This window comes from Dendrobates tinctorius, unplaced genomic scaffold (assembly GCF_039654945.1).
Source record: "Dendrobates tinctorius isolate UK_male_01 unplaced genomic scaffold, ASM3965494v1 ptg000058l, whole genome shotgun sequence".
NCBI classification, from domain to species: Eukaryota; Metazoa; Chordata; class Amphibia; order Anura; family Dendrobatidae; genus Dendrobates; species Dendrobates tinctorius.
In genome coordinates this window covers 4485960-4512324 of record NW_027361726.1, presented here as the reverse complement: position 1 = coordinate 4512324, position 26365 = coordinate 4485960, and the positions used below count along the sequence as shown (strand labels likewise).

Genomic DNA, 26365 nt, shown 5'->3' with positions numbered 1-26365 from the left:
GCATCCTGCATTTATCACATACTTTTGACAATGTATGAAACCATTGGATAGTTCAGAAAAATAAGCATGATCATTGTACTGTGAAGAGATTTGTGGCTGATATAGTGCATGGACGGGTTTGTGCAGGTAAAGGCATAATGAGGAAGGTTTCTGCTAGACAAATTCATTGGATTAAGATAGCAGCTGCTAAAATACTATTACAAAGGAACAAACAGATATCTGAATCTGCTTGTGCCTCTGGAGTCGGGTGAACCTCAAGGTGTAGGATCTTCCACATTGACAGTGCTCAAGTAGAGCCAGTTGCAGTGAGCCCAGACAAAGAAGAATTTTAAAACCAGTCTTGCTTACTGAGGAGTGCTGTGCAACCCTAGATGGACCAAATGAATGTGTAGTGGATGTCCACCTTGTCCCAAACAATGCTGCAATGCCAGCAAGGATATGGCAGTCTTGTTTTGAGCCGGAATCATGGGAAGAGATCTAGTAGGCCCCCTATACGTGTGAAAATGATCCTGGCAAACTATATAGAGTTTCTGGCTGACCGCCTTCTTCTAAGACACAAAGATTAACCGTGCCATCCGTAGCAAAATCTTCATGCTGACAATGCCTCATTCTCATGCTGAAAGTAACCTGAGAGTCATTGGCTGTTATGGATATTAAAGGGAGAGAAAGGGTGACTACCATCCTCCACTGACCACAACTCTATTGAGAACCTTTGAAGTATCCTCAAGAAAAAGCTCTATGAGGGTGGGAGGCAGATCACATCAAAACACCATCTCTGGGAGGCGATTCTCACATCTGGCAAAAAAATTCAAGCAGAAACTCTCCAAAAACTCACAAGTTCAAGGGATGCAAGAATTGGGAAATACATGCTTCTATTTAAACATGGCCTGTTAGGATGTTTTTGATTGAAAATGCTTTTGATTTCAGTAAATGTGACCTCTTAATGTTGCAAATTCAACAAATGACCATTTTCAATACTTTACAATCTATAAAATGTTTGTAATCTCTGTTGTACAGAATAATTGGATGCATTTTAAGTTATCATTGGGTGTTTTATCCAATGAACTGCGATTTATCCTCTAATGGTTGATGATCAGAACATTATATTAACTCATTTGCATCAACCATTTAGAAAAATCAGAGAAAAATAGCATTTGCATAATAGTTTAGAACACTGTGTAATTAATTCAGCAGTGATACATAGAGGTTGAAGGAGGCAAACGATCCACAATTTTTTTTGAAACACACCGGTAAAAATGTCTAGTCATGACATCGACCATTTCAGTATCTGAGAAAAAGGGAACGAAGGATGATCGGTAGGTTTTAAATGACTGCAGACTATTAGGACATGAGACTATGGACAGTACATTTGTTTGGCCATGGCCCAAGGAGTAAAAAGTGAATTCTAGGTAGACTGTGTGAATAAATTGAAAGGACTCGGATGCGAAGTCCTATATATAAGGAATGACATTAGTTAAAGGATATGAGGCTAAAGAGATAAAGCTTAGGGATAAAGCAGCTCAGGGAACCGCCAGAGCAGGGGAAGGACTAAACCCGTTGATCTGCGGCTGCTGTGGTATGCCATCCTCAGCCTGTGTGTCACCGCTTATCACTAAAACGATCAAACGATCATTCCTTCCATGATATCGGGTGATAGAGGCAGAAGAAACATCCGTAGCACATACAGTTGGAAAATAAATATTTCATACACTGCCAATTACGCAAGTTTTCCCACCTACAAAGAATGGAGGTCTGTAGTTTTTATTGTAGGTAAACTACAACTATAAGAAACAGAATCTTTATTTTTATATAGCGCTAACATATTCCGCAGCGCTTTACAGTTTTGCACACATTATCATCACTGTCCCCGATGGGGCTCACAATCTAAATTCCCTATCAGTATGTCTTTGGAATGTGGGAGGAAACCGGAGTACCTGGAGGAAACCCACGCAAACACAGGGAGAACATACAAACTCCTTGCAGATGTTGTCCTTGGTGGGATTCGAACCCAGGACTCCAGCGCTGCAAGGCTGCAGTGCTATCCACTGAGCCAATTAAATATTTGCATTTATTGCATGAAATAAGTATTTGATGCAATAGAAAAACAGAACTTAATATTTTGCCCAGAAACCTTTGTTTGCAGTTACAGAGGTCAGACGTTTCCTGTAGTTCTTGGCCAGGTTTGCACACACTGCAGCAGGGATTTTGGCCCCCTTCTCCATACAATGTGATTTTCTGGTTTTTATTTTTAGATTCTGTCTCTCACAGTTGAAGTGTACCTGCCAGGGCTGTGGCGTTGGTGTCCATTTTGGTGGAGTCAGAGTTTAAGTAGGTATAAAATAGACCGACTCCTAAAATACAACAAGTGAGGGTGATAAAGGAGAGGTACCTCCAATCACCAAGAAAACTCCCTACTCACCAATCAGTATAGATTCAGCATCCAGAGAAGATTACAGAATAATATAACACTTAATGTTGTTAGAATAATAAACATATAAAATGTCGGGGTGGGGAGGGGGCAATAAGACGCTCATATACCATAAACTCAAGTACCATATATACTCGTGTATAAGCCGAGATTTTCAGCCCATTTTCTGGGGCTGAAAGTCCCCCTCTCCGCTTATACACAAGTCATATACCTGGGGGTTGGCGGGGGAGGGGGAGCGGGGGTGTCAGAGATCATACTTACCACCCCTGGCACAGTCTCTCTTCAGCGGTCATGTGGTACCGCTCATTAAACTCATGAATATGCACATATTCATGAGTGTAATGAGTGGTACCACGTGACCGCTGAATGCAGATCGTGGAGAAGCGGAGCTGCAGAGAGGGGGTAAGTATAGCGATATTCACCTGTCCGGGGTCCATTGCTGCTCACCGCTGTCTGCTGCGTCCTCTGTCTGTGACATCTAGGCAGCAGGGGGCGCAGTGTAGTGGTTACTGCGCGCTGCGCCCTCTGCTGGCTGAACAGTCACTGACACAGGAAGCGGCAGACAGCGGTGAGCAACGATGGACCGCGGACAGTTGAATATCTCAGATGCCGGGTCCTGAGCAGGAGAGGCGAGTATGGCATTTTTTTTTTTTTTTTGCAGCATATGGGGGCATAATATATGGAGCATCTTATGGGGGCATATTCTATGGATCAGCATATGGGGGCATATTCTATGGAGCATATTCTATGAGGCAGCATATGGGGGCATAATCTATGGAGCATCTTATGGGGGCATAATCTATGGAGCATCTTATGGGGGCATAATCTATGGAGCATCTTATGGGGGCATAATCTATGGAGCATCTTATGGGGGCATAATCTATGGAGCATCTTATGGGGGCATAATCTATGGAGCATCTTATGGGGCATATTATTCTATGGAGCATCTTGTGGGGGGCATTATTAACCTTTGTGCAGCATTATATGGGTTGTATTTTGTACGGAGCATCTTATGGGGCCATCATAAACTGTATGGAGCATTATATGGGGCTCCTGATTCAATATGGCTATTCAAAAACATTTAACCTACTGATGTCTCAATTAATTTTACTTTTATTGGTATCCATTTTAATTTTTGAAATTTACCAGTAGCTGCTGCATTTTCCACCCTAGGCTTATACGCGAGTCACTAAGTTTTCCCAGTTGCGGGGTGGGGGGTGCGGGGGGGATCTCGGCTTATACACGAGTATATACGGTATTATTAAACATAGTAAACCCGAACAAGTCTGACAGATCACATATACACTGTCTTCAAATACTATAAAAATGTGGTGGAGCGGACATCGGTTCAGCTTGCACTAAAGATACTAGTAGACTCAAATGAGCCCAAATAAAAAAGTGAGAAATGGGATGAAAATAGTATGTCCCCATTAGGGATGCTGCATCTCAGACCACATATCAGTGGTTCAAATTATTACCGTAATTAGAAACACAAAACAGAACCACCGTTCGCATTATCCACCAGTAATGATTCAGGAACTAATAAGATCACCGCACTTATATCCTGCACATCTCAAGTATCAATTTAAATGTGTTTAGGTGAAGCAGAGGCTAACTTATAAGAATCACATAAATAGAACACGCTTCACATATATATCCCCAGTGGTGGACCTAGAAGGCATTCAGTTTTTCTATTTAAGGTGACATTAATATTACTTTTTTACTTTAGTTCACCCCTATTCTTGTGAAGCCAACAGTGGTTCGGCTCACTTATATATGTGTGGGCAGCACTGCAGCCTTACAGCGCTGGGGTCCTGGGTTCAAATCCCAACAAGGACAACATCTGCAAGGAGTTTGCATGTTCTCTCCGTGTTTGCGTGGGTTTCATCCGGGTTCTCCGTTTTCCCCCCACATTCCAAAGACATACCTATAGGGAATTTAGATTGTGAGCCCCGTGTATGTAAAGTGCTGCGGCATATGTTGGCGCTATATAAAGAGATTATTATTATTATATATCAGGTCCAGATATAAATCTATTTTGAATACTCATTAAATTAGAACTAAAACATAGAAAGACAGTCTGAAACTGTCTCACCCAGGTTTGATCCAAAGGGAATTCTCAATACACCAGACATATGTCCTACCTCTCAGCCAGGTAGGAGGTCCTAGATGTCCCTCAAATATCTGAGTTAAGGCCCTTTTACATTTAGCGATGCACCAGCGATCCGACCCGGTCAGGATCGCTGGTGTATCGCTAAATGATCGCTAGTGAGCTTTCACACAGAAATATCTCACAGCGATGCAGCAGCGACGCAGCGCACGATACTCACCTTTCACACACAGCGATCCTGACATCCTCCCGCCCGCCTCCACGCGTCGCTCGTCGTCACAGCAGGAAGCGCCCGACGAGAAATGGAGCCGGACATTCTCGTGCGATCAGCGATGGACAGCGGGGGAGCCGGTCGTTGGTAAGTATCACACATAGCGATATCGCTATAACGTCACAAAACCAGTGACGTTTTAGCGATATTGCTAGCGATATCGCTTAGTGTAAAACCCCCCTTTAGCCCTAAACCCCATAGCTCCTGCCCTGAACAAGGGCAGCCCACAGCTGGCCCTGGTAGTGAAGTGGCTCTCAACACCATGTGCCTCCCGACGTGTTTTCCCCATTCAGGGTTCTTCAGGGAAGATGCTTGCACACTAGATTCTACATAGACATAATTCATAGACTTGCTATTGATGGATCATGCTCTATTGATACAGCTCCTAAAATATATAATTTGGTTCAGTGCCAGGATGTGCTGTAAATGTTTTCATAATAATTTTGGAAAGTTATGAAATGTCCTATAAAGATCTGTTTTATTCCTAATCTGAGTGAGGATCTGGGATTTTAGTTGAGATGAATCTGTGCTGCACTTTATGTACATGCTCAGTAGTGACCAGTGCTGTGGAGTCGGAAGTCAGGGAAATTGAGGAGTCGGAGTCAGTGGTTTGGCTTACCAACTCCACAGTCCTGGCACCTGCGATAAAAATGACAGACCTCGCCATTCTTTGTAGGTGGGAAAACTTGTAAATTCAGCAGTGTATCATATACTTATTTTCCCCACTGTAGAGGAATCAGAGGTAGTGGTCACACCCAGGACCGATCACCCCAAAACACTAGTATCAGACGTTACATGGTTAGGGAGGGAAATTGTCAGACTTTGCATTGGGGTCCAGAAGCTTCAAGTTCCACCTCAGGCACCATGATGGGTGCTTTATTAGGCATCTATGGGTATGAAAGAGCTAACACTCAACTACATCAGCTGGCTTAGCCTTAAAGGGATGTAGCATCATCTTTCTTCAGGGGAACACAGATCCAATGCCTCCATCTTGCTGTGGGTCAATGCAGTCCAGATGTTTGCTTGGTCCAAGAATTTAGCATTCTCCCATGCTGCAATCACAGCTTAGCTTCTGCAGAATGGGAGAAGCACAAGGGAAATAAAAGGTGGCTGGATGCAGCAACCAACCCTTTAAAGACACTTTTTCAGGCTCATGCAGATGAGCGTAAAAAACCAACGTGTGCCATTAGATTTTTAATCTAAGACTAAGAGTATTGTGGTTCAAGCTATTTCTTCCTTCATATAATTATAATCTTTATTTTTATATAGCGCTAACATATTCCGCAGCGCTTTACAGTTTGCACACATTATCATCACTGTCCTCGATGGGGGCTCACAGTTTAAATTCCCTATCATCTTATACCAGCGACACTAATTGCAATTGATTTTTACTTTCATATTTATACCTATTTAATATGAGACGACCCCTGTATTTAGACTGACTTGTGGAAAAGGTCATGTTACAATTGTGCAAAGTAGCAAAAGAAATTAAACATTTATACAACTTTTTTTTTTATACACATATAAAATAACCCTAAGATAAATGTTTATTTTCCTGTATGTGTAATGAGCCTTGCACTCTGACCCATATCACACAGATGGCGCTGCGTATGTTCCACGTCCCTAGAGTATAAGTGGTAATTATGGAGACTGAGTTGCACACACACATAATCAGAGCAGAGGGGGCAATTTACTAATAGTCACTGGGGTCACTTACAGATACACAAGGAACAATACAGATAATCTTCACTGGAGATCCCCTGCCTATAGTGGATTTCGAGCACGAGTAAAAGTAATGTCTCCTTGTTTTTCAGGTGTGGGTGCACAACATGTTGTAACAGGATCTAATGCAGCTAGTTCCAAACAACGGTGGTGTCGCCCACAGTGACCAGACATCATGCATGTAGAAAATGTTCAAGATATGCCCTTTAGCCACAGATGCCAGTCTTCCCTTGGTTCAGGGAGGTATAATTGGGAGATGGCAACAAATTTGCAACCTGTGCCATTTGTCTGTCTGTTTTCTGGAGTCTGGGATTTCTCCTGGAGGGAATCATCTTAAGGGGCATCACACATAGTGATATCGCTAGCGCGTCACCGATTTTGTGACGAAGCAGCGATATTGCTATATGTGACACTTACCTCCGACCGGCTCCCCTCGCTGGCTATCGCTGATCGCGCGAGAATGTCCTGGGCCGTTTCTCGTCGGCGGCTTCCTGCTGGCACCGACGAGCGACGCATGGACGCGGGCGGGAGGACGTCATCGCCGCGTCTGACAAGTAAGTAACGACCGCTGCTACGTCGCTGGTGAGATCTGCCTGTTTGGCAGCTCACTAGCGACCATTTAAAGATGCACCAGCGATCCTGACCGGGTCATATCGTTGTCGGGATCGCTAAATGTAACGGGACCCTTACTCCCACATTGGTGTTATTAATAAAGTGTGAGACAGAGGAAAGAAACTTATGGGTATTAAGGGTTTCACCAAATACATGTCAATTTGGGTGAAGTATCAAAGTTAAAGGGTTTTTCTGTTTCGGAGCAAAAAAGGGATCTGGTCGATAGTTTGTAAATAATTGTCCTATGTCCTTAAAAGTTTTCAACAGCTCCAAAAGGAATTTAATTTGTTTAATAACACTTTTTACTAATACCTACAAATCCAACATGCTCTTTCAGCTAAATCGGTTCTGATGGTTCTTAGCATACAACATCATCCTTTAATACAGACCTGGGCAAAGTGCGGCCTGCGGGCCACATTCAGCCCTCTGGCTGTCTCATTCCGGCCCATGGCCCTAAACAGCCCTGGGGCTGGAAATCAGAGGTCCGCGGGCTTCACCGTGCCTGCCCGCTCGCTGTCTCCATCTGCACTAACTGCACTGGTGGAGGAGGGGTCTCCGGCCACTTCCTCCAATAATCAGCGTGTGAAACAGCTGACGCGATGACATCATTTCATCGAGTCATCTGTGTACTGCAAAGAGTCAGCGCACTGGAGGCAGAGAGGGAAGCAGAGCGCCGGGGAATGGGACCGAGGTATGTGGTGGTCTTTTTTTTTTTTCTCATATGTATGGAATGTTTGGGTGGGCATGTGGAGGCTATGGGCATGACGTGTAGCGCATGGGGAGGCTATGGGGGCGATATGTTGTGCAAGGGGAGGCTGTGTGGGGCCTCAGGCAGTATATACAGGGAGGCTGTGTGGGGCCTCAGGCAGTATATACAGGGAGGCTGTGTGGGGCCTCAGGCAGTATATACAGGGAGGCTGTGTGGGGCCTCAGGCAGTATATACAGGGAGGCTGTGTGGGGCCTCAGGCAGTATATACAGGGAGGCTGTGTGGGGCCTCAGGCAGTATATACAGGGAGGCTGTGTGGGGCCTCAGGCAGTATATACAGGGAGGCTGTGTGGGGCCTCAGGCAGTATATACAGGGAGGCTGTGTGGGGCCTCAGGCAGTATATATAAAGAGGGTGTGGGGCCTCAGGCAGTATATATAAAGAGGGTGTGTGGGGCCTTAGGCAGTATATATAAAGAGGGTGTGTGGGGCCTTAGGCAGTATATATAAAGAGGGTGTGTGGGGCCTTAGGCAGTATATATAAAGAGGGTGTGTGGGGCCACAGGCAGTATATATAAAGAGGGTGTGTGGGGCCACAGGCAGTATATATAAAGAGGGTGTGTGGGGCCACAGGCAGTATATATAAAGAGGGTGTGTGGGGCCACAGGCAGTATATATAAAGAGGGTGTGTGGGGCCACAGGCAGTATATATAAAGAGGGTGTGTGGGGCCACAGGCAGTATATATAAAGAGGGTGTGTGGGGCCTTAGGCAGTATATATAAAGAGGGTGTGTGGGGCCACAGGCAGTATATATAAAGAGGGTGTGTGGGGCCACAGGCAGTATATATAAAGAGGGTGTGTGGGGCCACAGGCAGTATATATAAAGAGGGTGTGTGGGGCCACAGGCAGTATATATAAAGAGGGTGTGTGGGGCCACAGGCAGTATATATAGGGAGGGTGTGTGGGGCGACATGCAGTATATATAGGAAGGGTGTGTGGGGTGACATGCAGTGTATATAAGGAGGCTGTGTGGGGCCTCAGGCAGTATAGGGAGGCTGTGTGGGGCCTCAGGCAGTGTATATAGGGAGGCTGTGTAGGGCCTCATGCAGTGGTGTATATAGGGAGGCTGTGGGGGGGGGGGCTCATGCAGTGGATATAGGGAGGCCTCATGCAGTGTATATAGGGAGGCTGTGTGGGGCTCATGCTGTATTTATAGAGAGGCAGTGTGGCGCTCATGCTGTATATGGGGGAGGCTGTGTGGGGCTCATGCTGTATACGGGGGGAGGCTGTGTGGGGCTCATGCTGTATACGGGGGGAGGCTGTGTGGGGCTCATGCTGTATACGGGGGGAGGCTGTGTGGGGCTCATGCTGTATACGGGGGGAGGCTGTGTGGGGCTCATGCTGTATACGGGGGGAGGCTGTGTGGGGCTCATGCTGTATACGGGGGGAGGCTGTGTGGGGCTCATGCTGTATACGGGGGGAGGCTGTGTGGGGCTCATGCTGTATACGGGGGGGAGGCTGTGTGGGGCTCATGCTGTATACGGGGGGAGGCTGTGTGGGGCTCATGCTGTATACGGGGGGAGGCTGTGTGGGGCTCATGCTGTATACGGGGGGAGGCTGTGTGGGGCTCATGCTGTATACGGGGGGAGGCTGTGTGGGGCTCATGCTGTATACGGGGGGAGGCTGTGTGGGGCTCATGCTGTATACGGGGGGAGGCTGTGTGGGGCTCATGCTGTATACGGGGGGAGGCTGTGTGGGGCTCATGCTGTATACGGGGGGAGGCTGTGTGGGGCTCATGCTGTATACGGGGGGAGGCTGTGTGGGGCTCATGCTGTATACGGGGGGAGGCTGTGTGGGGCTCATGCTGTATACGGGGGGAGGCTGTGTGGGGCTCATGCTGTATACGGGGGGAGGCTGTGTGGGGCTCATGCTGTATACGGGGGGAGGCTGTGTGGGGCTCATGCTGTATACGGGGGGAGGCTGTGTGGGGCTCATGCTGTATACGGGGGGAGGCTGTGTGGGGCTCATGCTGTATACGGGGGGAGGCTGTGTGGGGCTCATGCTGTATACGGGGGGAGGCTGTGTGGGGCTCATGCTGTATACGGGGGGAGGCTGTGTGGGGCTCATGCTGTATACGGGGGGGAGGCTGTGTGGGGCTCATGCTGTATACGGGGGGGAGGCTGTGTGGGGCTCATGCTGTATACGGGGGGAGGCTGTGTGGGGCTCATGCTGTATACGGGGGAAGGCTGTGTGGGGCTCATGCTGTATACGGGGGAAGGCTGTGTGGGGCTCATGCTGTATACGGGGGAAGGCTGTGTGGGGCTCATGCTGTATACGGGGGAAGGCTGTGTGGGGCTCATGCTGTATACGGGGGAAGGCTGTGTGGGGCTCATGCTGTATACGGGGGAAGGCTGTGTGGGGCTCATGCTGTATACGGGGGAAGGCTGTGTGGGGCTCATGCTGTATACGGGGGAAGGCTGTGTGGGGCTCATGCTGTATACGGGGGAAGGCTGTGTGGGGCTCATGCTGTATACGGGGGAAGGCTGTGTGGGGCTCATGCTGTATACGGGGGAAGGCTGTGTGGGGCTCATGCTGTATACGGGGGAAGGCTGTGTGGGGCTCATGCTGTATACGGGGGATGGCTGTGTGGGGCTCATGCTGTATACGGGGGGAGGCTGTGTGGGGCTCATGCTGTATACGGGGGGAGGCTGTGTGGGGCTCATGCTGTATACGGGGGGAGGCTGTGTGGGGCTCATGCTGTATACGGGGGGAGGCTGTGTGGGGCTCATGCTGTATACGGGGGGAGGCTGTGTGGGGCTCATGCTGTATACGGGGGGAGGCTGTGTGGGGCTCATGCTGTATACGGGGGGAGGCTGTGTGGGGCTCATGCTGTATACGGGGGGAGGCTGTGTGGGGCTCATGCTGTATACGGGGGGAGGCTGTGTGGGGCTCATGCTGTATACGGGGGGAGGCTGTGTGGGGCTCATGCTGTATACGGGGGGAGGCTGTGTGGGGCTCATGCTGTATACGGGGGGAGGCTGTGTGGGGCTCATGCTGTATACGGGGGGAGGCTGTGTGGGGCTCATGCTGTATACGGGGGGAGGCTGTGTGGGGCTCATGCTGTATACGGGGGGAGGCTGTGTGGGGCTCATGCTGTATACGGGGGGAGGCTGTGTGGGGCTCATGCTGTATACGGGGGAGGCTGTGTGGGGCTCATGCTGTATACGGGGGGAGGCTGTGTGGGGCTCATGCTGTATACGGGGGGAGGCTGTGTGGGGCTCATGCTGTATACGGGGGGAGGCTGTGTGGGGCTCATGCTGTATACGGGGGGAGGCTGTGTGGGGCTCATGCTGTATACGGGGGGAGGCTGTGTGGGGCTCATGCTGTATACGGGGGGAGGCTGTGTGGGGCTCATGCTGTATACGGGGGGAGGCTGTGTGGGGCTCATGCTGTATACGGGGGAGGCTGTGTGGGGCTCATGCTGTATACGGGGGAGGCTGTGTGGGGCTCATGCTGTATACGGGGGGAGGCTGTGTGGGGCTCATGCTGTATACGGGGGGAGGCTGTGTGGGGCTCATGCTGTATACGGGGGGAGGCTGTGTGGGGCTCATGCTCTATACGGGGGGAGGCTGTGTGGGGCTCATGCTCTATACGGGGGGAGGCTGTGTGGGGCTCATGCTGTATACGGGGGGAGGCTGTGTGGGGCTCATGCTGTATACGGGGGGAGGCTGTGTGGGGCTCATGCTGTATACGGGGGGAGGCTGTGTGGGGCTCATGCTGTATACGGGGGGAGGCTGTGTGGGGCTCATGCTGTATACGGGGGGAGGCTGTGTGGGGCTCATGCTGTATACGGGGGGAGGCTGTGTGGGGCTCATGCTGTATACGGGGGGAGGCTGTGTGGGGCTCATGCTGTATACGGGGGGAGGCTGTGTGGGGCTCATGCTGTATACGGGGGGAGGCTGTGTGGGGCTCATGCTCTATACGGGGGGAGGCTGTGTGGGGCTCATGCTCTATACGGGGGGAGGCTGTGTGGGGCTCATGCTGTATACGGGGGGAGGCTGTGTGGGGCTCATGCTGTATACGGGGGGAGGCTGTGTGGGGCTCATGCTGTATACGGGGGGAGGCTGTGTGGGGCTCATGCTGTATACGGGGGGAGGCTGTGTGGGGCTCATGCTGTATACGGGGGGAGGCTGTGTGGGGCTCATGCTGTATACGGGGGGAGGCTGTGTGGGGCTCATGCTGTATACGGGGGGAGGCTGTGTGGGGCTCATGCTGTATACGGGGGGAGGCTGTGTGGGGCTCATGCTGTATACGGGGGGAGGCTGTGTGGGGCTCATGCTGTATACGGGGGGAGGCTGTGTGGGGCTCATGCTGTATACGGGGGGAGGCTGTGTGGGGCTCATGCTGTATACGGGGGGAGGCTGTGTGGGGCTCATGCTGTATACGGGGGGAGGCTGTGTGGGGCTCATGCTGTATACGGGGGGAGGCTGTGTGGGGCTCATGCTGTATACGGGGGGAGGCTGTGTGGGGCTCATGCTGTATACGGGGGGAGGCTGTGTGGGGCTCATGCTGTATACGGGGGGGAGGCTGTGTGGGGCTCATGCTGTATACGGGGGGAGGCTGTGTGGGGCTCATGCTGTATACGGGGGGAGGCTGTGTGGGGCTCATGCTGTATACGGGGGGAGGCTGTGTGGGGCTCATGCTGTATACGGGGGGAGGCTGTGTGGGGCTCATGCTGTATACGGGGGGAGGCTGTGTGGGGCTCATGCTGTATACGGGGGGAGGCTGTGTGGGGCTCATGCTGTATACGGGGGGAGGCTGTGTGGGGCTCATGCTGTATACGGGGGGAGGCTGTGTGGGGCTCATGCTGTATACGGGGGAGGCTGTGTGGGGCTCATGCTGTATACGGGGGGGAGGCTGTGTGGGGCTCATGCTGTATACGGGGGAAGGCTGTGTGGGGCTCATGCTGTATACGGGGGAAGGCTGTGTGGGGCTCATGCTGTATACGGGGGAAGGCTGTGTGGGGCTCATGCTGTATACGGGGGAAGGCTGTGTGGGGCTCATGCTGTATACGGGGGATGGCTGTGTGGGGCTCATGCTGTATACGGGGGGAGGCTGTGTGGGGCTCATGCTGTATACGGGGGGAGGCTGTGTGGGGCTCATGCTGTATACGGGGGGAGGCTGTGTGGGGCTCATGCTGTATACGGGGGGAGGCTGTGTGGGGCTCATGCTGTATACGGGGGGAGGCTGTGTGGGGCTCATGCTGTATACGGGGGGAGGCTGTGTGGGGCTCATGCTGTATACGGGGGGAGGCTGTGTGGGGCTCATGCTGTATACGGGGGGAGGCTGTGTGGGGCTCATGCTGTATACGGGGGGAGGCTGTGTGGGGCTCATGCTGTATACGGGGGGAGGCTGTGTGGGGCTCATGCTGTATACGGGGGGAGGCTGTGTGGGGCTCATGCTGTATACGGGGGGAGGCTGTGTGGGGCTCATGCTGTATACGGGGGGAGGCTGTGTGGGGCTCATGCTGTATACGGGGGGAGGCTGTGTGGGGCTCATGCTGTATACGGGGGAGGCTGTGTGGGGCTCATGCTGTATACGGGGGGAGGCTGTGTGGGGCTCATGCTGTATACGGGGGGAGGCTGTGTGGGGCTCATGCTGTATACGGGGGGAGGCTGTGTGGGGCTCATGCTGTATACGGGGGGAGGCTGTGTGGGGCTCATGCTGTATACGGGGGGAGGCTGTGTGGGGCTCATGCTGTATACGGGGGGAGGCTGTGTGGGGCTCATGCTGTATACGGGGGGAGGCTGTGTGGGGCTCATGCTGTATACGGGGGGAGGCTGTGTGGGGCTCATGCTGTATACGGGGGGAGGCTGTGTGGGGCTCATGCTGTATACGGGGGGAGGCTGTGTGGGGCTCATGCTGTATACGGGGGGAGGCTGTGTGGGGCTCATGCTGTATACGGGGGGAGGCTGTGTGGGGCTCATGCTGTATACGGGGGGAGGCTGTGTGGGGCTCATGCTGTATACGGGGGGAGGCTGTGTGGGGCTCATGCTGTATACGAGGGGAGGCTGTGTGGGGCTCATGTTGTATATAGGGAGGATGTGTGGGGCTCATGCTGTATATAGGGAGGATGTGTGGGGCTTATGCTGTATATAGGGAGGATGTGTGGGGCTCATGCAGTTTATAAATAGGGAGGATGTGTGGGGCTCATGCTGTATATATAGGGAGGCTGTGTGGGGCTCCTGCAGTATATATAGGGAGGCTGTGTTCGGGTTCAAATGCTATATAGCGGAATGTCAGGATACTTAATTCTCCTCAATATTAAGTGATACAATTAATATTATCAATAATATAATAATTATAATATATTGATATTAATATTGAGTAGAATTAATTGCAGCCTATAGGTTCGGCCTTCCAGAACAGTCTCGGTCTCTCATGTGGCCCCTCGGGAAAATGAATTGTCCATCCCTGCTTAGATACTATTGCTTCTACAAGTCATACAAAGTGTTTAATTTTTACCATATATAAGGGCCAATTTGATAATCACCCCTTAACAGTTATAGCTAAATGGGAGGCGGATGTAGACCCTACATCGATGGAGCAACGGAGAGAGATTCTAGAAGCTGTTCTAAAATTATCTCCCTGAGAGGCCCAAAAGCTTTCATTATATTTAATTCATATAAAAAACTGCCAAACTTTTTACACAAGACAGGGCATTTTGCATCATGGCGATATCCTAAATGTGGGCTTGATGAGGCACATTTGATGCACATGATGTGGGAAAGTAGACAGACCCATTTTGGAATGAGGTCATCTCCTTGACAAAAAAGGTGTATGGAGTGAAATTGTTAACAGATCCTGGTATATGTATACTGGGAATGTTTGAAGACGGAATGGATCCCGAATTACCCCTATTTATGGGTATCTCTCAAATCTTATTTCAAGCACATAAACTTGTTGCATTTAACTGGTTAGACACATAACTTTCACCTATGGGAGAGCTACAACGAAGGATAAATAATATAATCTGGTTGGAAAGGAGTCTATCATAAACTAACTTTATTTTCAAATCTGAAAAGATATACTCCAGGGCTGCCCACAAATCTTCTAATTAGAGATAGCATTGTAAATATTCCTCTTTTTTCCTTCTCCCCCCTTCTACGAATTTTAAAGTCTGTTATTCTAGAACTACTCTGAAAATGAAAAAATAGTCCTGTCTGGGATTATTGGGATTTGGGTTTAGGGTGGGCTAGGGAATTCAAGTCGAGTTATTTTATTTGTTTTATAATAGGGAATTATGTAATTTAAGTTATTTGAAAGATTGAAAATTTGTATTTGGAGTTTTTAAATAAAAAGGAATTGATTTAAAAAAAAAAAAAACAATAACCCAAAGGTGCCATATCAATTATTGTAATAAGTGGGAGGGTAGGCAACTTTTTCTATGGCAGCCATCTCAAGCTACAGGAGCTGATCATTTGATGGTTTCAACATCCAGCCTTCCATGGGTCTGTGAAGCTAGGACAACCCCATTATTGACATTGTTTTCTCACTACAAGTCACTGAATTGCAAGGGAACACCACAGAAATGATACTGCCATACAGTAGAGGCCATGTTACAGCTGTGCGGTCATCTGAGCTGAGGGAAGATAGAGCTGGTCCTACCCATCATTTCTTAGATCTGTTACTCGTCAAGCAGCAGGTCACATAAGAGCTGGCACAAGTTGTCAACATGCACGATACCCCAAGAGAAGCTCATGACCCCATCAAGGAGAAGTGAAGACTGCTGAAGGGAGCAAAGCACCAAGAACAGAAAATTTAAAATAAAAATAAATAAATCACATAACAGTGCAACATTGTTTCCAGACCTGAAGTTAACAACAACTGGAAAAATATCTCTAGATACAAATTTATAGATCGGATGAGTGGTATCTGATGTTTTATCAACATAGATCAGTGCTGATCAGCAGTAATGAGTGAACGATCCGAGCATGCTCGGGTGCTAACCGAGTGGCTTTGACATGCTATAATAATCTGTTTGAGTCACCGCGCCTCTCACGTCATTACGAGGCCTCCACTATGCCAAGAATACAGTATGATCCCGCAAAGTACTCACAATACAGACAGGGCTCCCAATTAGTGAGGATGTGGGGGTGGATACGGTGCATACACTGGATGTGGGGGTGGATACGGTGCATACACTGGATGTGGGGGTGGATACGGTGCATACACTGGATGTGGGGGTGGTTACGGTGCATACACTGGATGTGGGGGTGGTTACGGTGCATACACTGGATGTGGGGGTGGTTACGGTGCATACACTGGATGTGGGGGTGGTTACGGTGCATACACTGGATGTGGGGGTGGTTACGGTGCATACACTGGATGTGGGGGTGGTTACGGTGCATACACTGGATGTGGGGGTGGTTACGGTGCATACACTGGATGTGGGGGTGGTTACGGTGCATACACTGGATGTGAGGGTGGTTACGGTGCATACACTGGATGTGTGTGTGGGGGTTACGGTGCATACACTGGATGTGTGTGTGGGGGTTACGGTGCATACACTGGATGTGGGGGTGGTTACGGTGCATACACTGGATGTGGGGGGTGGTTACGGTGCATACACTGGATGTGTGTGGGGGGGGTTACGGTGCATACACTGGATGTGGGGGTGGTTACGGTGCATACACTGGATGTGGGGGGGTTACGGTGCATACACTGGATGTGGGGGTGGTTACGATGCATACACTGGATGTGTGTGGGGGGGGTTAAGGTGCATACACTGGATGTGTGTGGGGGTGGATACGGTGCATACACTGGATGTGTGTGGGGGTGGATACGGTGCATACACTGGATGTGGGGGTGGATACGGTGCATACACTGGATGTGGGGGTGGATACGGTGCATACACTGGATGTGGGGGTGGTTACGGTGCATACACTGGATGTGGGGGTGGTTACGGTGCATACACTGGATGTGGGGGTGGTTACGGTGCATACACTGGATGTGGGGGTGGTTACGGTGCATACACTGGATGTGGGGGTGGTTACGGTGCATACACTGGATGTGGGGGTGGTTACGGTGCATACACTGGATGTGGGGGTGGTTACGGTGCATACACTGGATGTGGGGGTGGTTACGGTGCATACACTGGATGTGGGGGGTGGTTACGGTGCATACACTGGATGTGGGGGGTGGTTACGGTGCATACACTGGATGTGGGGGGTGGTTACGGTGCATACACTGGATGTGGGGGGTGGTTACGGTGCATACACTGGATGTGGGGGGTGGTTACGGTGCATACACTGGATGTGGGGGGTGGTTGCGGTGCATACACTGGATGTGGGGGGTGGTTACGGTGCATACACTGGATGTGGGGGGTGGTTACGGTGCATACACTGGATGTGGGGGGTGGTTACGGTGCATACACTGGATGTGGGGGGTGGTTACGGTGCATACACTGGATGTGTGTGGGGGGGTTACGGTGCATACACTGGATGTGGGGGTGGTTACGGTGCATACACTGGATGTGTGTGGGGGGGTTACGGTGCATACACTGGATGTGGGGGTGGTTACGGTGCATACACTGGATGTGGGGGGGTTACGGTGCATACACTGGATGTGGGGGTGGTTACGGTGCATACACTGGATGTGGGGGTGGTTACGGTGCATACACTGGATGTGTGTGGGGGGGTTACGGTGCATACACTGGATGTGGGGGGGTTACGGTGCATACACTGGATGTGGGGGTGGTTACGGTGCATACACTGGATGTGGGGGTGGTTACGGTGCATACACTGGATGTGGGGGTGGTTACGGTGCATACACTGGATGTGTGTGGGGGTGGATACGGTGCATACACTGGATGTGGGGGTGGTTACGGTGCATACACTGGATGTGGGGGTGGATACGGTGCATACACTGGATGTGGGGGTGGATACGGTGCATACACTGGATGTGGGGGTGGATACGGTGCATACACTGGATGTGGGGGTGGATACGGTGCATACACTGGATGTGGGGGTGGATACGGTGCATACACTGGATGTGGGGGTGGATACGGTGCATACACTGGATGTGGGGGTGGATACGGTGCATACACTGGATGTGGGGGTGGATACGGTGCATACACTGGATGTGGGGGTGGATACGGTGCATACACTGGATGTGGGGGTGGATACGGTGCATACACTGGATGTGGGGGTGGATACGGTGCATACACTGGATGTGGGGGTGGATACGGTGCATACACTGGATGTGGGGGTGGATACGGTGCATACACTGGATGTGGGGGTGGTTACGGTGCATACACTGGATGTGGGGGTGGTTACGGTGCATACACTGGATGTGGGGGTGGTTACGGTGCATACACTGGATGTGTGTGGGGGGGTTACGGTGCATACACTGGATGTGTGTGGGGGTGGATACGGTGCATACACTGGATGTGGGGGTGGACAGGGTGCATACACTGGATGTGGGGGTGGACAGGGTGCATACACTGGATGTGGGGGTGGACAGGGTGCATACACTGGATGTGGGGGTGGACAGGGTGCATACACTGGATGTGGGGGTGGACAGGGTGCATACACTGGATGTGGGGGTGGACAGGGTGCATACACTGGATGTGGGGGTGGACAGGGTGCATACACTGGATGTGGGGGTGGACAGGGTGCATACACTGGATGTGGGGGTGGACAGGGTGCATACACTGGATGTGGGGGTGGACAGGGTGCATACACTGGATGTGGGGGTGGACAGGGTGCATACACTGGATGTGGGGGTGGACAGGGTGCATACACTGGATGTGGGGGTGGACAGGGTGCATACACTGGATGTGGGGGTGGACAGGGTGCATACACTGGATGTGGGGGTGGACAGGGTGCATACACTGGATGTGGGGGTGGACAGGGTGCATACACTGGATGTGGGGGTGGACAGGGTGCATACACTGGATGTGGGGGTGGACAGGGTGCATACACTGGATGTGGGGGTGGACAGGGTGCATACACTGGATGTGGGGGTGGACAGGGTGCATACACTGGATGTGGGGGTGGACAGGGTGCATACACTGGATGTGGGGGTGGACAGGGTGCATACACTGGATGTGGGGGTGGACAGGGTGCATACACTGGATGTGGGGGTGGACAGGGTGCATACACTGGATGTGGGGGTGGACAGGGTGCATACACTGGATGTGGGGGTGGACAGGGTGCATACACTGGATGTGGGGGTGGACAGGGTGCATACACTGGATGTGGGGGTGGACAGGGTGCATACACTGGATGTGGGGGTGGACAGGGTGCATACACTGGATGTGGGGGTGGACAGGGTGCATACACTGGATGTGGGGGTGGACAGGGTGCATACACTGGATGTGGGGGTGGACAGGGTGCATACACTGGATGTGGGGGTGGACAGGGTGCATACACTGGATGTGGGGGTGGTTACGGTGCATACACTGGATGTGGGGGTGGTTACGGTGCATACACTGGATGTGGGGGTGGTTACGGTGCATACACTGGATGTGGGGGTGGTTACGGTGCATACACTGGATGTGGGGGTGGTTACGGTGCATACACTGGATGTGGGGGTGGTTACGGTGCATACACTGGATGTGGGGGTGGTTACGGTGCATACACTGGATGTGGGGGTGGTTACGGTGCATACACTGGATGTGGGGGTGGTTACGGTGCATACACTGGATGTGGGGGTGGTTACGGTGCATACACTGGATGTGGGGGTGGTTACGGTGCATACACTGGATGTGGGGGTGGTTACGGTGCATACACTGGATGTGGGGGTGGTTACGGTGCATACACTGGATGTGGGGGTGGTTACGGTGCATACACTGGATGTGGGGGTGGTTACGGTGCATACACTGGATGTGGGGGGTGGTTACGGTGCATACACTGGATGTGTGTGGGGGTGGATACGGTGCATACACTGGATGTGTGTGGGGGTGGATACGGTGCATACACTGGATGTGTGTGGGGGTGGATACGGTGCATACACTGGATGTGTGTGGGGGTGGATACGGTGCATACACTGGATGTGTGTGGGGGTGGATACGGTGCATACACTGGATGTGTGTGGGGGTGGATACGGTGCATACACTGGATGTGTGTGGGGGTGGATACGGTGCATACACTGGATGTGTGTGGGGGTGGATACGGTGCATACACTGGATGTGTGTGGGGGTGGATACGGTGCATACACTGGATGTGTGTGGGGGTGGATACGGTGCATACACTGGATGTGTGTGGGGGTGGATACGGTGCATACACTGGATGTGTGTGGGGGTGGATACGGTGCATACACTGGATGTGTGTGGGGGTGGATACGGTGCATACACTGGATGTGTGTGGGGGTGGATACGGTGCATACACTGGATGTGTGTGGGGGTGGATACGGTGCATACACTGGATGTGTGTGGGGGTGGATACGGTGCATACACTGGATGTGTGTGGGGGTGGATACGGTGCATACACTGGATGTGTGTGGGGGTGGATACGGTGCATACACTGGATGTGTGTGGGGGTGGATACGGTGCATACACTGGATGTGTGTGGGGGTGGATACGGTGCATACACTGGATGTGTGTGGGGGTGGATACGGTGCATACACTGGATGTGTGTGGGGGTGGATACGGTGCATACACTGGATGTGGGGGGTGGTTACGGTGCATACACTGGATGTGGGGGGTGGTTACGGTGCATACACTGGATGTGGGGGGTGGTTACGGTGCATACACTGGATGTGTGTGGGGGGGTTACGGTGCATACACTGGATGTGGGGGTGGTTACGGTGCATACACTGGATGTGTGTGGGGGGTTACGGTGCATACACTGGATGTGGGGGGTGGTTACGGTGCATACACTGGATGTGGGGGTGGTTACGGTGCATACACTGGATGTGGGGGGGTTACGGTGCATACACTGGATGTGGGGGTGGTTACGGTGCATACACTGGATGTGGGGGGGTTACGGTGCATACACTGGATGTGGGGGTGGTTACGGTGCATACACTGGATGTGGGGGTGGTTACGGTGCATACACTGGATGTGGGGGGGTTACGGTGCATACACTGGATGTGGGGGTGGTTACGGTGCATACACTGGATGTGTGTGGGGGTGGTTACGGTGCATACACTGGATGTGTGTGGGGGTGGTTACGGTGCATACACTGGATGTGGGGGGTGGTTACGGTGCATACACTGGATGTGTGTGGGGGGGTTACGGTGCATACACTGGATGTGGGGGTGGTTACGGTGCATACACTGGATGTGTGTGGGGGGTTACGGTGCATACACTGGATGTGGGGGTGGTTACGGTGCATACACTGGATGTGGGGGTGGTTACGGTGCATACACTGGATGTGTGTGGGGGGTTACGGTGCATACACTGGATGTGGGGGTGGTTACGGTGCATACACTGGATGTGTGTGGCGGTGGATACGGTGCATACACTGGATGTGTGTGGGGGTGGATACGGTGCATACACTGGATGTGTGTGGGGGTGGATACGGTGCATACACTGGATGTGTGTGGGGGTGGATACGGTGCATACACTGGATGTGTGTGGGGGTGGATACGGTGCATACACTGGATGTGTGTGGGGGTGGATACGGTGCATACACTGGATGTGTGTGGGGGTGGATACGGTGCATACACTGGATGTGTGTGGGGGTGGATACGGTGCATACACTGGATGTGTGTGGGGGTGGATACGGTGCATACACTGGATGTGTGTGGGGGTGGATACGGTGCATACACTGGATGTGTGTGGGGGTGGATACGGTGCATACACTGGATGTGTGTGGGGGTGGATACGGTGCATACACTGGATGTGTGTGGGGGTGGATACGGTGCATACACTGGATGTGTGTGGGGGTGGATACGGTGCATACACTGGATGTGTGTGGGGGTGGATACGGTGCATACACTGGATGTGTGTGGGGGTGGATACGGTGCATACACTGGATGTGTGTGGGGGTGGATACGGTGCATACACTGGATGTGTGTGGGGGTGGATACGGTGCATACACTGGATGTGTGTGGGGGTGGATACGGTGCATACACTGGATGTGTGTGGGGGTGGATACGGTGCATACACTGGATGTGGGGGTGGATACGGTGCATACACTGGATGTGGGGGTGGATACGGTGCATACACTGGATGTGGGGGTGGATACGGTGCATACACTGGATGTGGGGGTGGATACGGTGCATACACTGGATGTGGGGGTGGATACGGTGCATACACTGGATGTGGGGGTGGATACGGTGCATACACTGGATGTGGGGGTGGATACGGTGCATACACTGGATGTGGGGGTGGATACGGTGCATACACTGGATGTGGGGGTGGATACGGTGCATACACTGGATGTGGGGGTGGATACGGTGCATACACTGGATGTGGGGGTGGATACGGTGCATACACTGGATGTGGGGGTGGATACGGTGCATACACTGGATGTGGGGGTGGATACGGTGCATACACTGGATGTGGGGGTGGATACGGTGCATACACTGGATGTGGGGGTGGATACGGTGCATACACTGGATGTGGGGGTGGATACGGTGCATACACTGGATGTGGGGGTGGATACGGTGCATACACTGGATGTGGGGGTGGATACGGTGCATACACTGGATGTGGGGGTGGATACGGTGCATACACTGGATGTGGGGGTGGATACGGTGCATACACTGGATGTGGGGGTGGATACGGTGCATACACTGGATGTGGGGGTGGATACGGTGCATACACTGGATGTGGGGGTGGATACGGTGCATACACTGGATGTGGGGGTGGATACGGTGCATACACTGGATGTGGGGGTGGATACGGTGCATACACTGGATGTGGGGGTGGATACGGTGCATACACTGGATGTGGGGGTGGATACGGTGCATACACTGGATGTGGGGGTGGATACGGTGCATACACTGGATGTGGGGGTGGATACGGTGCATACACTGGATGTGGGGGTGGATACGGTGCATACACTGGATGTGGGGGTGGATACGGTGCATACACTGGATGTGGGGGTGGATACGGTGCATACACTGGATGTGGGGGTGGATACGGTGCATACACTGGATGTGGGGGTGGATACGGTGCATACACTGGATGTGGGGGTGGATACGGTGCATACACTGGATGTGGGGGTGGATACGGTGCATACCCTGGATGTGGGGGTGGTTACGGTGCATACACTGGATGTGTGTGGGGGTGGACACGGTGCATACACTGGATGTGTGTGTGGGGGTTACGGTGCATACACTGGATGTGGGGGTGGTTACGGTGCATACACTGGATGTGGGGGGGGTTACGGTGCATACACTGGATGTGGGGGGGGTTACGGTGCATACACTGGATGTGGGGGGGTTACGGTGCATACACTGGATGTGGGGGGTGGTTACGGTGCATACACTGGATGTGTGGGGGGGTTATGGTGTATACACTGGATGTGTGGGGGGGTTATGGTGTATACACTGGATGTGGGGGTGGTAGTCACTTACGGTTCCAGTACACGGGGTAGCACTCCCCCTCGGTGACGTCCACCTCGTACAGGCCGCTCCGCACACACACCGGCTCGATCTTGCCCACGTCCCCGATGGTGATGAGGTCCAGGTCGGTGGTCCCTGGCGCACCCCCTGCCTCCTCCGCAGTGGCTTCCCCCTCCGGGGCGGCGCTCAGCTCCAGCAGGCGGCGGTAGGCCAGCTCGATGCGCAGGGAGTCGTACCCGATGAACGGCTTCCAGCTCTTCTTCTCCTCCCGGTAGAACCAGCGCACCTCCTCCGCGCCCAGCTCCGTCACTACCTCATAGCGGTGCCGGGAGCTGCTGGAGCGCGTCCGACGCCGGCCCGGGACCTGCAGCCGCTCCTCCCCCTCCTCACCCTCCGAGGGGGACCCGGCCAGCCCCGGCACCGGGGGGAAATCATGGCCGGTCAGGTGCAGCTCCAGGCCCCGGGACATGGGAGAACGGCAGCGCCGGCGGGAGGAGGGACACCGGCGGTTCTGCCCTTCCTCTTCCCCAGCCTCCCCGTCCTCCTCTTCTTCTTCCTCCCAGTCACACTCGCCGTTCTCCTCCGGTGACCGAAGCCCGGAGAGACTCATACCGGCGACGTCCAGCTTCTGTCAGTGCTCATGAAGTCTCTCGGGCGCCGGCATCGAGGCCGCACCGTCCGCTGAAACCGTTAGCTGAGCTCCGCCGCCCCCTCAGGAGCGCGGCTTCTCCCTCACACACCGGCTGCCGGGCGCGCCCCCGCTGCTTCCACCATCTCCTCTGACGTGCGCGTCCCCGCCTGCTGGCTGTCACGTGTTCACCACAGGTCAGGTGACTGAAAAGATGCTGCGGCTGCCAAAAAAAAAAGAATCATCGTATTCATTCATCCCGCGCGGGTTTTGAAGCTGATTCAGATCCACCCTGAAAAAATATTCAAAGGGCTTGTTCACACGCAGCTTTTTGTGACTTTTTCCATACAGGAATTTTTTTTTTTTATAGCAGCAGTAAAATAAATGAGATTACTAAAATCTTATTCACACAGCTCATTTAGTGTCGTTGCTTTTTTTTATTATCTGTGTTGCATTTTTTTTTCAAAGTTTTTTTGTAACGTATTCGCTCAAATGCATAAAACATACAAATAGTGCATCAAATCTGCAGGTAACCTCTTTCACACTTCCGTTTTTTACAATCAGTCACAATCCGCCAGGTTTTGAAAAAAACGGATCCTCAATTTTCTTTTGAGGATCCGTTTTTTCCCCATTGACTTCCATTATTGGCGGATTGTGACGGATTGCTGTCCGTTGCATCCGTTTTTTTTGCGGATCCGCCAAAAGTTGCTGTCCGTCACCATCCTCAAAGATTTCAAAACGGAGCTTGCAACGTTTTTTTCTCTGGCGGATCCTCCAGACACTCATTTAACCCAAAATTCTTTCTGGGTGCCGGACAAAAAAAAACTCTCTCTCTCTCATTCTCTCTCTCTCATTCTCTCTCTCTCTCTCATTCTCTCTCTCTCTCATTCTCTCTCTCTCTCCTTTTCCAGGCTGCGATTTCTTCATTTGTCGGATCCGTCAAAAAACGGACAGGTGCCATCCTTTGTCATCAGTAATAAAACGGATCCGCCATCCATCCTTTTGGCGGATTTTGACTGATGCAAAAAACTGAAGTGTGAAAGAGGCCTAACGTGCAGCTTTCTCCCACCGGCACTGTGCTTTCCATGCAGAAAAACACTGCAAAAAAGAAAAGTCCTCTCCCTGTTCCAAGCACCTGGAAGCGAGCGCGGAGGTCGGCTCACAGCCCAACACTGTGCAGGACGCTTGGCATTTGCACAGAACACCAGGATTGGCAAGTTCGCCGCTGGCGCCCTGTGCTCTTCACAGATGAAAGCAGGTTCACACTGAGAACATGTGACAGACGTGACAGAGACTGGAGACGCCGTGGAGAGTGATCTGCTGCCTGCAACATCCTTCAGCATGACCGGATTGGCAGTGGGTCAGTAATGGTGTGGGGTGGCATTTCTTTGGAGGGCCGCACAGCCCTCCATGTGCTCGCCAGAGGTAGCCTGACTGCCATTAGGTACCGATATGAAACCCCTTGTGAGACCATATGCTGGTACGGTTGGCCCTGGGTTCCTCCTAATGCAGGACAATGCCAGACCTCATGTGGCTGAAGTGTGACAGCAATTCCTGCAAGATGAAGGCATAGAAGCCATGGACTAACCCGCCCGTTCCCCAGACCTGAATCCGATTGAGCACATCTGGGACATCATGTCTCGCTCCATCCACCAACGTCACGTTGCACCACAGACTGTCCAGGAGTTGGCAGATGCTTTAGTCCAGGTCTGGGAGGAGATCCCTCAGGAGACCATCCGCCTCAGGAGCATGCCCAGGAGTTGTAGGGAGGTCATACAGGCACGTGGAGGCCACACACACTACTGAGCATCATTTCCTTTTCTTAAAGCATTTCCACTGAAGTTGGATCAGCCTGTAATTTGATTTTCCACTTTGATTTCGAGTATCCTTCCAAATCCAGACCTCCATGCAGGGCCGTATTTTCCACTAGGCACCCGCGGGCACGTGCCTAGGGCGGGACGATGCGGTGGGGCAACACCTGGGCAAAGGTTTTTTTTTTTTTTAAATGGAAGTCCGGGTCGGATCCTCCCCTCCGCTCCCCTCCCCTCTCCTCTCCTCCCCTCTTGAAGACATCATACTCGGCTCCAGCGGTGCCTGCGGCTCCGAAGTTCTCCGGCATTCTTCCTGTATCACACAGGCTGTGTGTGTGAGCGGTCATGTGATACTGCTGCAGCACGGTGGCTCAGTGGACAGCACTGCAGCCTTGCAGCGCTGGAGTCCTGGGTTCGAATCCCACCACGGACAACATCTGCAAGGAGTTTGTATGTTCTCCCCGTGTTTGCGTGGGTTTCCTCTGGTTTCCTCCCACATTCCAAAGACATACTGATAGGGAATTTAGATTGTGAGTCCCATTGGGGACAGTGATGATA

The 26365-nt window shown here is 52.3% G+C and overlaps 1 protein-coding gene across 4 annotated transcripts in view; it reads right to left on the bottom strand.

The window, feature by feature from the left end:
* DDHD1 (DDHD domain containing 1) overlaps window positions 1-24197 on the bottom strand; it is a 57242-nt gene extending 33045 nt beyond the window's left edge. For 2 of the 4 annotated variants that reach the window (XM_073577947.1, XM_073577946.1), the window contains exon 1: window positions 23381-24195. In XM_073577947.1, the coding sequence (XP_073434048.1) occupies window positions 23381-23978 (598 nt within the window). In that variant the 5' untranslated portion in view covers window positions 23979-24195. Of the gene's footprint in view, window positions 1-23380 lie in introns of all 4 variants that reach the window. The other 2 variants (XM_073577944.1, XM_073577945.1) reach the window with 2 other exon arrangements.
* Window positions 24198-26365: the final 2168 nt, after the last annotated feature.